The 13,530-nt window shown below is 43.0% G+C and overlaps 1 protein-coding gene across 1 annotated transcript in view; it reads left to right on the forward strand.

Annotated features, from left to right (window-relative positions):
- Positions 1 to 685: 685 nt before the first annotated feature.
- PLCXD2 (phosphatidylinositol specific phospholipase C X domain containing 2) overlaps positions 686 to 13,530 on the forward strand; it is a 29,713-nt gene continuing 16,868 nt past the window's right edge. Inside the window, exon 1 of the mRNA XM_006116853.4 lies at positions 686 to 1,489. Within this exon, the coding sequence (XP_006116915.1) occupies positions 1,402 to 1,489 (88 nt within the window). The 5' untranslated portion in view covers positions 686 to 1,401. The remainder of the gene's footprint in view (positions 1,490 to 13,530) is intronic.

Genomic DNA, 13,530 nt, shown 5'->3' on the forward strand with positions numbered 1-13,530 from the left:
CACAGCAAAGTTTATTTCTGGATACTTCCAGGATCCTGAAATAGCTACCCTGCATCTTTTGAACATGTCCACCTGCTATATTTCAAAATATAGCAGACACGCTATTTCACCACTCTTGCAAACCTCATTCTACAAGGAGTAAGGGATGGCTCGAAATAGTGCTTTATTTCTAAATTGGCGCTGTGTAGACAGTGCCAAATGATGAATAAGCTATTTCGAAATAGACTCAAAATAAGGGTACCTCCAGACTACACGACTTTTTCAAAAGAGGCTTTTTCAAAAGATACTTTCGAAAAAGAGCACCTAGACTAAAACCAGTACTTTTGAAAAAGCAAGCCACATTTTCAAAAGATGGCACCCAGGCAGTCTGGATGCTCTCTTTTGAAAAAGCAGTTTGCATTACATAGCGCCTTTTTTCGAAAGAACACATTCAAAAAAGGCGTTATTCTTTGTAAAATGAGGTTTTCTATGGTCGAAAAAACTGCCACGGTCTTTCGATTTACTTTCAAAAAAACGCAGCAGCAGTCTAGATGCAGGGGAAGTTTTTTAGAAAAAAAAAGGCCACTTTTTTTCGGAAAAAAAACCCTGTAGTCTAGAGACACCCAATTGCATAGCTTATTTCGAGTTTTGGGTGCTGTGTAGACACACCAGAGGCTAGAGTCTGTCTTTCTTTTGACTGGAAATGCCATCCTGGACCTGCCAAATAAATGAATTGAAACTGCTGCATTCCCATAGGGTGGTTGATACCTGCAGGAAAGGCCACCCAGTTGGACAGGGCCTATGGGAGTACCCCATTTAGCAATTAAAATGTTGGCAGGGGAGGGGGCAGTGCACCTCCTGAGTGCTACCACCAGTCACCTATGTTCCCACAGAAAGGTTGCAGTGCTGACAAACGAGGTATTTTCTGTTGAAGCCCCATTGCATGAAAAGATTCCCTGGGACCTCGCTGCTCCTGGCTCCCCCTTCTGCTCTGCAGGTTTCCCCGGGAGTGGCGATTTCTTACCCAGGCAGTCCTGCTGCTGCCAGCGCCGCTCGCTCGCTCTGTCTCCCTTCACTCCCTGCTCTCCACTTGTTGCTTGGCCCCACGGCCGCCGCTTTCAAAAGCAGCGCGGGGAAAAGAGCCTGCCCCCGGCTCTCCCGCCCACTGGGAAAGGAGCCAGCTGCGGGGAGGAGGCAAATCGCCGCCCGGGCGCTTCAGCCTGACCTTGACCAATCGCCGGCAAAGCTGATCTCTGCTCCGCCAGGGGCCGCGCGGATGTGCTGCAGCCGGGCGCCTTGGCACCTGGCCCGGGCGAGGAGCGCGAGCACCTGGCCCGTAAGGCGGGAGCGGGCGGCGCCGCTCTGCCCTTGCTCGCCTCTCGGCGGCTCTGCAGCGGGCGAGCCCCCGGCCCCGGCAGGAGGATGGCGCAGGGCAGCAGCAACGCGGACTGGATGGGCTCCCTCGCCCCCGCCCTCAGCACCTTCCCGCTGGCCCATCTGGCCATCCCAGGTACCGCTCCGCACCCAGGGGCGCCAGGAGGGCAGGGCGGCGGGTTGAGGCACCCGAGATGCCCGCACCCCTGGCAGCAGCGTGCTGGGGGAGGGGAGGAGGTGGGTGCTGTTGGGGGGCAGGGCGGCTCTGGAGCCGTACGGGGGGCAGGCAGCGCGGAGGAGGGACCCCGTTGCCCGCCCCGCACAGGGCTCCCCCCTAGCCCGCGGTGGGGCTGCCTCCCGTTTCGCCCCGGGATGGGCTGGGAACTGCTCCGCACAATCTGTCGCGGAGGGGGCGGCATCGGTGCCCGCCCTGGGTGTAAAGAGACTTGATCCTCGTGCAATCTGTCAGGGCTGGGAGCTGCAGTGTGAACGCACCTGCTGATTTTTTTTTGGGGGGGGGGGGAGGGAGGCTGATTATTTTGGGGCTTCCCCCCAAAACCCGTGCAAAGTCTGCCTTCGTTATCCCTTTGAGCACCCAGCTCCAGCAGCAGATTTGAGAAATCCCCCCCCCCCCAATTTTGACCTGCTCTGAGCTGGGCTGGGCTGTGCGTGTCTTGCCTCGATTTAATTTTGGGATTGTTCGAAACAAGTGCGCCCGGGGTTACTTGCGACTTGCTGCGATATTTCCCGGGTGGTGTCATCACCTTCTGCTGTTGAGGATCAGCTGATCACCCGCTGAGGGCAAGAAACGTTCTCTCATCCCACGCACCTCTAGGGTGTACTATTGCACAAGTGGGTACATTATTGAAGAGGGAGTGATCTTTCCTCGCAAGCATCCAGCACTGGTTCCTTGTGGGGCCAGGATGCCAGACCAGATGAATCATAGTTGTTCTCTGGCAGGGCCTATGTCTGAACACCTTCCGGAACTGAGGAACGCAGAATCTGTGAGATCATAGAGATTCCATGTGGGGTCTAAATCTCACCCCTAGGATGTTAAAAAAGAATGAGAGTCTAACATACCAGTCTTTCTGTTGAAAGCTTTACAGGAATTGCTCAGATCGCTGTACCATTAAGTCCAGTACCTATTGCTGACTATGACCACCTGCTTCAGAGGATTATCATACAATAGCATTCCCTCACAGAAGCTTACTCCCAACCATCCATTAGTTATAAATTGGTCTGAAACATGAGTTTGTGTCCCTTACATTATTATTTGCATTGTCATATTTGTTATAACCATTCTGGATAGTCTTGTTATCCAACTAAAATATACTATGCCAGGGCAGGATAGAACGGGCAAAAACAAATAATTTAAAAAAACCCCCACTATCACTGCACAATAATTTTCAGGAAAACACTAGCTCTTTCTTCAGTTTGACAGAAATAAAATCTCAGCGCTGTAAAGCAAGTATTTTTACGTGGTTTACGGAAGATTTGTTTTATTCTTTTAGCAGTAAAAATTGTGTCTGAATACTAGAACATAAGAACAGCCATATTGGGTCAGATCAAAGGTCGATCTAGCCTAGTATCTTCTGACAGTGACCAATAGCCACCGATGGACCTGTCCATGGATTTATCTAGTTATTTTTTTTAACCCTTTTATAGTCTTGGATTTCACAACATTCTCTGTCAAGGAGTTCTATATGTTGACTGTGCATTGTGTTTGAAGTACTTCCTTTTGTTTGTTTTAATCTTGTTCTCTATTAAATTCATTTGTTTAATCCCTAGTTCTTGTGTTATGGAAAGGAGTAAATAACTCTTCTTCATTCACTTTTTTCACACCAGTCATGATTTTATAGACCTCTTGTCTCTTTTCCAAGCTTTTCTCTCTCCTCATCTGGCAGCCATTCCAGACCCCTAATCATTTTGTTCTGAACTCTTTCTAATGCCAAGATACTGTTTTGAAGATGAGGTAACCATATCTGCACGCAGTATTCAAGATAATGGTGCTGTCTACACTGCAGGAAGTTGAAAGAACACTCTTCCTTTGACTTCCCTTACTCCTGCTGAAAGCAGAGTTATTGGCATCGACTGGAGTGCCCCCTCGCTTTGAATTAGCGGTCTTAACTAGACCAATAATTCGAACCATGGAAGATCAATAGCAGCAGCTTTGATCTTCCTCTGTAGTGTAGACGTACCCTTATGCTGCTTCAGAAATATCAGGCTTACCTTAGTTCCTTCTAGTTTGGGAAGAGTTTGAGTCAGTCCTGATTTTCTTCTAATTTATCTATCATTCAGACACTTGGTACAAATAACGTTAGGCTTACATGTGAGATCATACAACATTTGCTTCCACTGTTCATATTTTGTGTTTGGCTGCCTAAGTTGCAATATTTTTGTTAAATATTTTTGTTCCCGAATGACCTGAAAGCTTTCAAAAGAGAATAACTAATAATTTACTTTTGTAAAGTATTTTTCAAATGCACTTCTCATTTGTGCTAAAAATAAAGAACGTGAATTTCAAAAACATTTTCAATGATGCTTGTTGCCTGTGCAAATACCTATAAATGACAAGTAATATAACTCCACCTGTCACAGCAAACTAGTGCTTAGACTTATGTAAACAACCATGCAAGTGTCATCTTCCTAGCCTTTGACCAGCTCTCATCCAAGTGAGAGATTTTGTAGATGGCTTCTATTTGTAAAAACAGATCAATAAAACATGAGAGAGAAACCACAGCGAACAACATATTCAGAAACTAAACTTTCTAGTACTGGCAAAGTCTAAATTGGACTACAAATACTTACTCAAGTTTTGTAAAGGTAAATTCTAGTTGATATCTGTTTGAAATATGGGAACAGGTGTGTATTTCAAACAGATTCCATCTCTGAAAGAACTGATGTTTTATCTGTACTGTTTCCTTTCCTGCTCCCATACTCTAATACTTTTAATGTTACTTTTGAAAGATGTTTTTCATCTTGTTAAGTAGGGCTGAAGGCAGGCTGGGGCGATACTTAATTATTAATAACTTATGATGTTCTTAGCCATGAGCAATACTGATGAGTAATGTAAAAATGATCCCTACTACATATATTAATTAGTCATTCAAAATGAATGCTTTATAGTAGAGACTGCTTGTGTTGCTTTGTAGAGCAAAGGTCACCGTGTAATTGAAAGCCAGCTTAATATTTTTATATTTAGCAGATTCAAGTATAGGGGGCACTATTAAAATATTGTCTCTTATGCCTATTTGGTTGCACTGTCTCATTGTACTTAGTAATCTAACTCTTCACAGCACTTTTCATCTATAGACGCCGCAGCACTTCACAAAGTAGGTTAGTGTCATCACCTCCATTTTGCAGAGGGAAAAACGGAGATTCAAGAAAGGGAAATGTCTAAGGCCAATGGCAGAGCCAGGCATTGAGCCCAAGTTTCCTTACACACAGTCTGGTGCTCTATCCATTAGGCTGCACTGAACAGGGAGAGCCTTGCAGCAACATTTATTACTTGTAAACATCACCTGTGAAAATTTCTAGTGCCGACTGCAATTAGGTTGCATCTTAGGTTTCATTTTTCTACTCTGCTTACATACATCACTGCCAAGTTCCTTACAATAGTCTCCTAAAGACATCGTAACCTCCCCAGTATGGATAGTGTGGCAAATTCATTGAAGTGCTAGCCATTGTCATAGGAAGCCTTTAGTATGCTCCAGGAGATGCAATCCCTTGGAGTCTCAATCAACTGGGACCTGAGGCACTCTAACTACAACTCCCATGAAGCCCTAGAGCAGCTCAGCTACAGGCAGTTCACTGTTGAACTTACCCAAAACATTGTCACAATATGTCTATATGTCATTTTAATTGTAGATAAAGCCGCCTTAGGAAAGGGATTCAAGCAGCTGACAGCAATGTGTGGGTTTATTAAGGAATACTGAGTCAGGATCATGACCATGGAGGGAGGCTTTATTATTTGAAATAAGGAATACACATTTCTGCTCCACACAGTGCTGATGTGGAATAGCTGCCTCAGAAGACTAACTCCTTCAGCTGAAAAAATCAGTTGTTCATTCCTCTTTTTAGAGAGAAAAGGGCAAGCGTGTCTGACTACCTGAAGATCTGAACATGTTGAGCTCTTGTTTTGTATGTTCAAAGTAATGTTGTGATTTTTCACAGAACCATAACATTTTATTGAACAAAAGAGATTCCATAGTTTGGGATTTATCTAATCCGACAGGACAAAATGCTGGAAAATGTCTGTGGAGAACAATCCTTCATAGACTAGGCTGGATAACTGAAAGATTTAAGTGCCTTCAACACCTACTAAAAACAATACCCAAGAAAGAAACTGAGCCAAACAGTAAAGTCTAGGGCTCCTCGTGGAGTGCATGCTACCAGTAACCCTTTGATTTTAAATCAAGGAATTACCTAATTTGAGGGCTTTTGTTCCTTTCATCCTCCAAATATCCCATCTTTTGGGACTGCTTGGGAATACAAGAAAAAGGATATGTTTAATTAAACTGATAGCTGGAACATTCAAAATGCATAAAATAAATACTTTTACACACAACACACAGACAGTGGAGCTCAATTCTTAGATATTTGACAGTACTCAAAAGCAGATTAGACATGTATACAGAACACACAATATCCAGAGTTTTAACAATAAATACTATTTTTATAAGTAAGAGATTTAAGGTGGATTAATCCTGTTGCTTAAAAGGTATAAGCCAACCTCTAGCTATTAAATGGACTAGAAAGAAATGTTCCCTGGGTACAGGTTATTGCCTGTTTCTGACTTTGAAGCAACTGGTGATGGCCTCAGTTGAGACAGACTGGTAGTTAAATTCAGTGAGGCAGTTCCTATATTGATTTAACCTGAAATCAAGGTACAGTATCCTTTAAGAAATTTGAACCCAGATTTGAATTTTGTTCTATGCTACACAGCTGAGCTTTGTTTACCTCTGCAGTTTCACTGTAGGCTCTACTCATGTTTTTACTAAATATGGAATAGATCTGAAAATATATATATATATCAAGAATAAAATGCAGGGTAACTTATTCTTTTTGTAGAAAGAGAGGAAAAAAAGCAATCAAAAATTAACTCACCATTATAATGTGATACACTTAAGTAGATGTAGTTTGCTGATAAAATTTGTCAATTTCATTAACCTAATTCTCTTGAAAATATGTCCATTTTATTGAAAATGTATCTAATCCACATGAAGATTAGTTTAAAATTGGCATTTGTGAAGGCTTTCTAACACGAATACAAGATATAAAAGGGTATTGTGGTTCTCAAAAAAGGAACAAATGTTTCAGCACAAAAATACTGTATATGAAAAAGAGAGCCATTTGTACATTTCTTTGCCTTCTACCATCTCGTAACAAAAGTAATCCATCTTGTATATTTATTAGTATTCTTCTTTTCTGCATTATAAATGTGAGAAGTGATATCTCTGACAAAACTTTGCTTATGCTACTTTTCCAGCGCAGTAAATAAAACTTTTTAAAGAATATACCAAGAATGGCTAATCACTGAATTGATCATTTTGCAAAATACAAAATAATTGGGGGCATGGTTTTATGGTAGTTGTACTTTCAATGAATTGTCTTTCTAAACATTTTCTCCAATAATACAGTTCAGATTTGATATCTGGCCAGAAGCCTGGGATCTTTGTTGGTATTTGTGGAATGGTCTAGCTAGCTTCCCAATTTCATCAGACTGACATAATTCTTTGTACTAGGACAGGATGAACTTTCTGTTTGTTCTCTGGCACACTGTTCTTTCTTCCTGCAGTCCTAATCACCTATTCAGGTCACGATAAGATGCTGTCTCCATTGTTCAATGAGCCAGCAAAGCAAGTTGGCAGATATACATTTGCAATATTATTGAGCAGTTTGTTAGTCCAGCCTTCCACACATTGGATCATAGTGAAGAGCAAAAGAGTTGTCTATTTTGCTCCTTAGATGCGGGGGAGAAGGGGATTCACTGGAGATGGTCATAACTTAGATTAAAGAATGGGACAGTAGGGTATTAATTTTGTCCTAGCTAGTATGTTTTGGCTCAGAAGAGTGGCATTCACAGCAGGCAGACTTGGTTTCATAGCAATTATAAATGGAAAAGACCTATTGTGAGCTTAGCCCTAGTTCCACTGTGATGATTAACGGTAATATCCTTTTCTATTGAACTGGTAGAATGTTAGCCTAAAAATTACATTCCTGATAATTATTTGCCTGCTTTCTAAGTCAAATTATGGCTTCTCTAGCAGGGATGCTGTAAAGAGGCACTGACTTCATGAATACCTCCCACCAGCGGAGGATGACACCACAGACCTTTCTTCACCCCTGCTGCTCCTTTTAGGATGTTCATCAACCTTTGTGAGTCCTAAGCAGTTTGGCCCCCAGCCAACTCACAAAGTCCAAGTGAACCCCTTCGAGGCTTTGAAATAGTCCAATAAATAAATAATCTGTTTTCCCTCACTAGGGTTTCCACCCCTTTGCTAAGATGCCCAGACAAGCCCCGTTTCCTTTTGTATGTTTATGCCACTTGACCAGTGGCAGGGGAAACCCAGGGACCGTGCACACTGTAGTCACTTCAAGAATTTACTGCTATTTCCGTGGGCCTCTTCCTTCCAGGGATTTCTAGCTCAGCCCTAGTTCAGGGTCTTCTCTCTCTGTAGTCACAGCTGTGTAAGTTTAGATAGCCATTAACTCTGTCTAATGGTTAGTCTTTTTTGGCGAGAGACCCCTTCTTCGTGCCTCTGGTCTCAAATAGCAACTGCATGGCTAAGGCTTGGCAGCTCCTTTTATCTGGGCCAGCAAGACCCGGATTGGCTGTCACTAACCCCTCTAGCCCTTGGAATGCCAGGTTTCTCTAGCTTCCAAAATGGCTTCTCCAGAGCATCCTCTCTTGACAAACTTGGAAAACCCACTTTTGCTGCTGTTTTTCTCTCAGTTCACTGCTTCTTCCAGTAGGTGTAGTAGAACCAGGAGAGCCTTAGCTGGGAATCACAGAGGTTGAATATACCCCAGCACAGATGTAATGTGTTATTAGAGGGGAATCAAACCCTTTCTCTCATAAGTACATGGAATGGTCATATCTGTGCTCCAGAAAGAGGACTGGCTACAAGGGTTGTGCTTCGAATGCATTGACTACATGGAATTAAAAGAGACAGTAATTTTTTGTGGTCTCCATATCCAGAGGAAGATGTAACATCTGCTAGCACTAAGTCTTGGTGGTGAATTGCATCTCCTGCCTGGTGTGGCTCCTCTCCCCAGAGGAAATATTAAGTCTTGTAATTTTGGCACACATCTGGAGCTACTGTGTGCTTTTCTTTCTTTACCATATCAGACTTTATATTAGTAAATTGAGCTATGCTTGGTACTGGCTAGAGGCATGGTGCTGGCAGAGTGCTAAGGCAGGTACTGTGTTTAGAGATAAGAAGGCAGCTCTTCAGTGACTGGTTTTGACTGATTTACCATGGCCTTTCCTATAGACTTGGTATTAGAACACTTGCTGGTGCACGGACTGGAGGTATGCAAGAATTTGATGGGCCTCAGCTATGTACTTAGTGTTTGGTATGTGTAATGCCTTGGGCTTCACAATGCCTCACCTGCCCCTTGAAGTGAAAAAGTGTGAGGATTTTGGTTTTCTGCTGTCTTAGGAGGAGCAAAGTCTATGTACTTCCTGTCTCGGACCTCTCCACCTTGTATGTGCATTCAAGAATAGCCAGGATCTTGCTCCTTTGGTTCTAAGCATGGGATGGAACTCAACCATAACATGGCTCAGTGGAGACTGGATGGTTCCAAAGACGGATACCAGAGTTTATGCTGCACATGGAGACTGGAAGAGAGTACTATACAAAGAACAGAGAAAGAGGTCAGACCTAAGAAGTCAAACCCGATTGCTGAAGGTAGCCTCAATTTCATTGCAGGTGTATTCTGGAAGGACAGTTAGTGGGCAAGAATAAAGCCTAACACAATTGGATCTCAGTTCCTAATAAGGAACTGCAGGCAGGGTGGGAATCTTTAGACAGATGCCACTATACAAATAATTGTACACACAAAACACATTAAAAGAACATTGCTAAAGTGGCAAAATCAATCACTCCAAAATAGGATATAGACGAACTACAGTCATCCATTCAACCCTCTTCTACGACCACTCCACCCGCCGTGTCATGTGTATGTCTGCTTTATGATAGTCTTTAAGTGCCAGTTGCTTTGCCCAGCCAGTCCCAGCCCTCCTGTCCACCCCTTCACCAGTTTCCAGTCTCCCCTGCTCTCCAGGCTCCCATTCCCACTCTCTTTGCCCAACCACTCGGTCAGTTTCTCTTTCACCATCTGCAGTTTCTCTCCCCAGATTGCTTGTCCAGATCTACTCCCTTCCCTGTCTGCATTCTATTCGTGTAATTTCCTCCTCCGCAATGCCTGGGTGCCTGCAGGGGATCACTGAGAATGAGAGAGAGTCCCTGCTCTTAGGGCCATTGCCTGGGCCCAGCTTAGAGCAGCCATTACATAGAGCAGCCGTGGCAAACCCGCGAGCCACATGCGGCTCTTTTTCCCCCCCAAGGTGCGGCTAGTGAAGCGCCCCCCCCCCTCCCGGTCTTGTAAAGCTGCCCCACACACCTGAAAACTGGGGCAGGGGAGCCGTCCAGTGCGGCCATTAAAGATGGAGCATTAAAGATAGCGTCGGCCCCGGTTCTTCGCACTGGATCCACTGATATCTTGGCTCTTTGCCTGGAATGAGTTGGCCACTCCTGACACAGAGGGTCTGATTTCACTGCTGTACTAGCTCTGGATTGGAGAAAGTATGCTCAGTTTCTCTGCAGGTGTAGCACATGCTCAGTCCACCCACACAATGGAGTTTTGAGCTGATGGAGCATATTCAGTGAGATATTTTAGCTGCTAGACTCTGTCCCTAATGAGTATGTGATTTTTATAACTTAGGGCCGGGTTTGAACAGATTTTCACAGAAAGGGCGGAAGGCACATACCCATTTAAAATATCTGCTAAATATCAAAGCCCACTCTAAAGCACAGAGGCACCCGAGTTGTAAAAAGAAAAAGTTCCTGGAATCTGTTAACATGCACAAAAGCAGTGCATTTTCCCCTAGCCACATTCTCAAAAGGTCTTAACAATTTTGGCTGAAATTTTCTAAAAAATTATTAAACCTGATGGAGACAACTCAGCCCCAACAACTAAAGCATGGCAATATTATGAAGGGTCTTACAATTGGGGAAGTTTTCAAGCAACTTTAATAGACAATATTACCAGCCTCACCTGTGAAAAAGAGTATCAGTTACGCAGAACATAAAGGCATGTGTCCTAATAAAGTGCACTTTGGTTTATTGATTTCACAAGAACCTGTTTAAGGGCAAATAGTTCCAAATTCTGAATGGATGAAATTATGAAAAAGAGGTCATATTGCCTATGTAGCATGCGGTGTGCATGGCATACCTGAAATGGGTGCAACTGTGCACAACTATTTCAGCACCTCCCAAAGGTGGGTGTAGCCAAGATATTTGTGACGTCTGGGTAATTACTGAGAGCATGTTGCCTGGATGGCTTGCATTTTAACTGGCTACATTAAATGAAAGTATTAGTTAAAAGGAAGCCGTGATAGATTCTTAGGACGAAAACTGGAAGACAAGTGATTCTGGTTCTGTGGTTGGGGGGAGGGGCACTTTCTCTGTGCCAGTTTCTCTATCTTCATTTATAAGACCCTTTGCCCATAAGAATTTGCCCCTCTTCCTCCCCCCCCCCACCTCCCAGAGTGGTAGATGGTCTTGACCCTATAGCCCCATTCAAGTAGGGAGCAACATGAAACTGCAGCTGGATCTCCAGAGGAGCCCTGATGGAATAAGCTGCTGACTGAGGGGATCCTGTCATTGCTTCAGTGCACAGACAGCTGAGCTGACCATCTGTTTGATTAAAGATTGGACTCTCATGATAGGTGAAGCATATGAAATTTGGAAAAGAAAAGATCAAAAATAGATGCAAGGCTAACTTCTTTAATATCCATTCCTTGGTTTCCTGCCCAAATCAGTGGTCATTCTCCAAGCAATGATGCATTATCCACTAAAGGAAAATAATCTCACAGCAGTGATGGAAACCTGATATGAAATGTTGGATACCAGCTTCTGAATAGTAGGTCTTAAAAAGAGCCTCTCCTGGTAGCCAGGTTATCCCAGAACTGCTTACTGTGGAATTTCTTGCACCTTTCCCCATAAACAACTGATGCTTGCTGTGGTGGTTCCCTAGTACATTTTTTAGTATCTCAGATGATTTCCTAAGGAGAAGGATTAATTCCATCACAAATGAATCTTCCTGTTTTCTTTTTCAATTCCAACTTAAGTCTTTACTGTTCATTGCTTCGCCTCACAAAATGTGGGGAGATGGTTAAGATCCAGTGTGGAAATTGATCGTTTTGGTCAGTGTGCAGCCACTCAGGAGAAATTCAGATGTTGCCCAGCTGATAAGCAGAATACCCACACCTAGGTTTTGTGTTTCTATTGGTGATGTGTAATTCACACATGCCTCAGTGCACATAAAAAAAATTATTCTGCACGTGGGTGCAAAAAAACCTCACATGGATGGAAAAAATTAGAAGGAACATTTCCTGACATTACCATTTCCACTGTTCTAACTGCGAGCCAGGAAGTTATTTGATTTCTCACTTTACTTTCCCTGAGGGACCATCTGTCCATAAATGAAGTTGTGAGTTAAAAGTTCTGAGTTCCCTGCAGGCGAAGGCATAATCTAGAGATCATGAACAGGGAGCACACAAGTACCAAAATATTCCATTTTCTCCCATTGCAATGAAAATAATTGATTCAGTGGAGAGGCCAGTGGAGTCTTAACAAACTGTGGCTATGCTAACGCAATATGATTCTGTTTTCTAAGGAGGATCCAGGGCCAAAAATACTCCAAGATTCAACTCCTCTGTTCACTCATGAAGCAGGAACAAGAGTGTAAGTTTTTGCCAACCACTTCCTTCTGAGCCTCAATGCAGGCTCAAGGTAGCAGAGGATAGTATAACCTCCATGTCTTGCTCTGTTCAGCTGAGACAGCCAGTTGTGCTGGTGGTTTTCACAATGCTGACAGCAATATGCTAAGTAATAGACCTAGGTCACAAAATCCATTTGGCACAGGCCAGCCAACAGCTGACAGCCAATAACTGTGGGTTGCATTTGAGCCAGTGAGATAGAAAAGGAAATTAACATACAGTATTGTGTTTCTGACAAGTATTTCTTCAACAGCTTTTTCCCCACTAATTCAGCAAAATACCCTATGCCTGAACTGAAAGGACATAATTCTAGGAAGCTTTTAAGTTACTAGGCTTTGTGTTCCCCTATTGAATTGCTGTATTACAATTAACTAAGGAATTGTATTAAAATACTATTAAAGATGGACATGCTTACTTACATAGTTTATGAGAGACACATAGTTAATCATGACTATGACAGTTATTACCTCCCTCCCCCTCTCTTGCCTGGTAACATGCAAGTTAAATGTGCTATTCAAAATAGATTAGTAAAGATGTTTTAAGCCACTAATCTTTTGATTAGAAAATCTGGATTGTTCATGACCTGTATCCTGAAGCCTTTAGGGTTTGTCAGAGGTTCTTCTGTCTCACAACAGACCTCATGACTGGTACAGAGCAGGTCTGGCCCTTGCAAAATAGCAGAATATTGTTCTTTCCTTGGCCATTTCTAGGGTAGCTTTTCCATGATGGCTTCTAGATCTGTTACTTTTGAAGCTTTGACTGGTGTATTTCCAGATGCTTTTGATTGTGTTTTGTGCTGTATCTATATATTTTTGGTTACCAATGGTAAATGTATTTTAGGTGGAGACAAAATCTTGCCCTAAGAAGTTTGGCATCAATGCAGCTAAGGTAATCCTAGAATTAACACCAGAGTCCACAACTGACATTTTAATGCTGTTAATAGGCTGGTGCGGTTCATGGACCCAGCCAGGTACTCACTGAAATGTTATATACAAAGTTCTTTATGTTCCAGTAATCAGACCATAGATGTCAGCAATGAGAAAAATCTTTCTGCTAATCCAGTCCATTTCCCTGAAAATGCAGCAGTATTTCCATCAGTATTGTCTGGTGTTGAAGTCCAGCCTGGTTCTAAAAACCCTATGAAAAGGGGTTTCCACCACTTATTTAGA

This window comes from Pelodiscus sinensis, chromosome 1 (genome assembly GCF_049634645.1).
Source record: "Pelodiscus sinensis isolate JC-2024 chromosome 1, ASM4963464v1, whole genome shotgun sequence".
Lineage (NCBI taxonomy): Eukaryota > Metazoa > Chordata > Testudines > Trionychidae > Pelodiscus > Pelodiscus sinensis.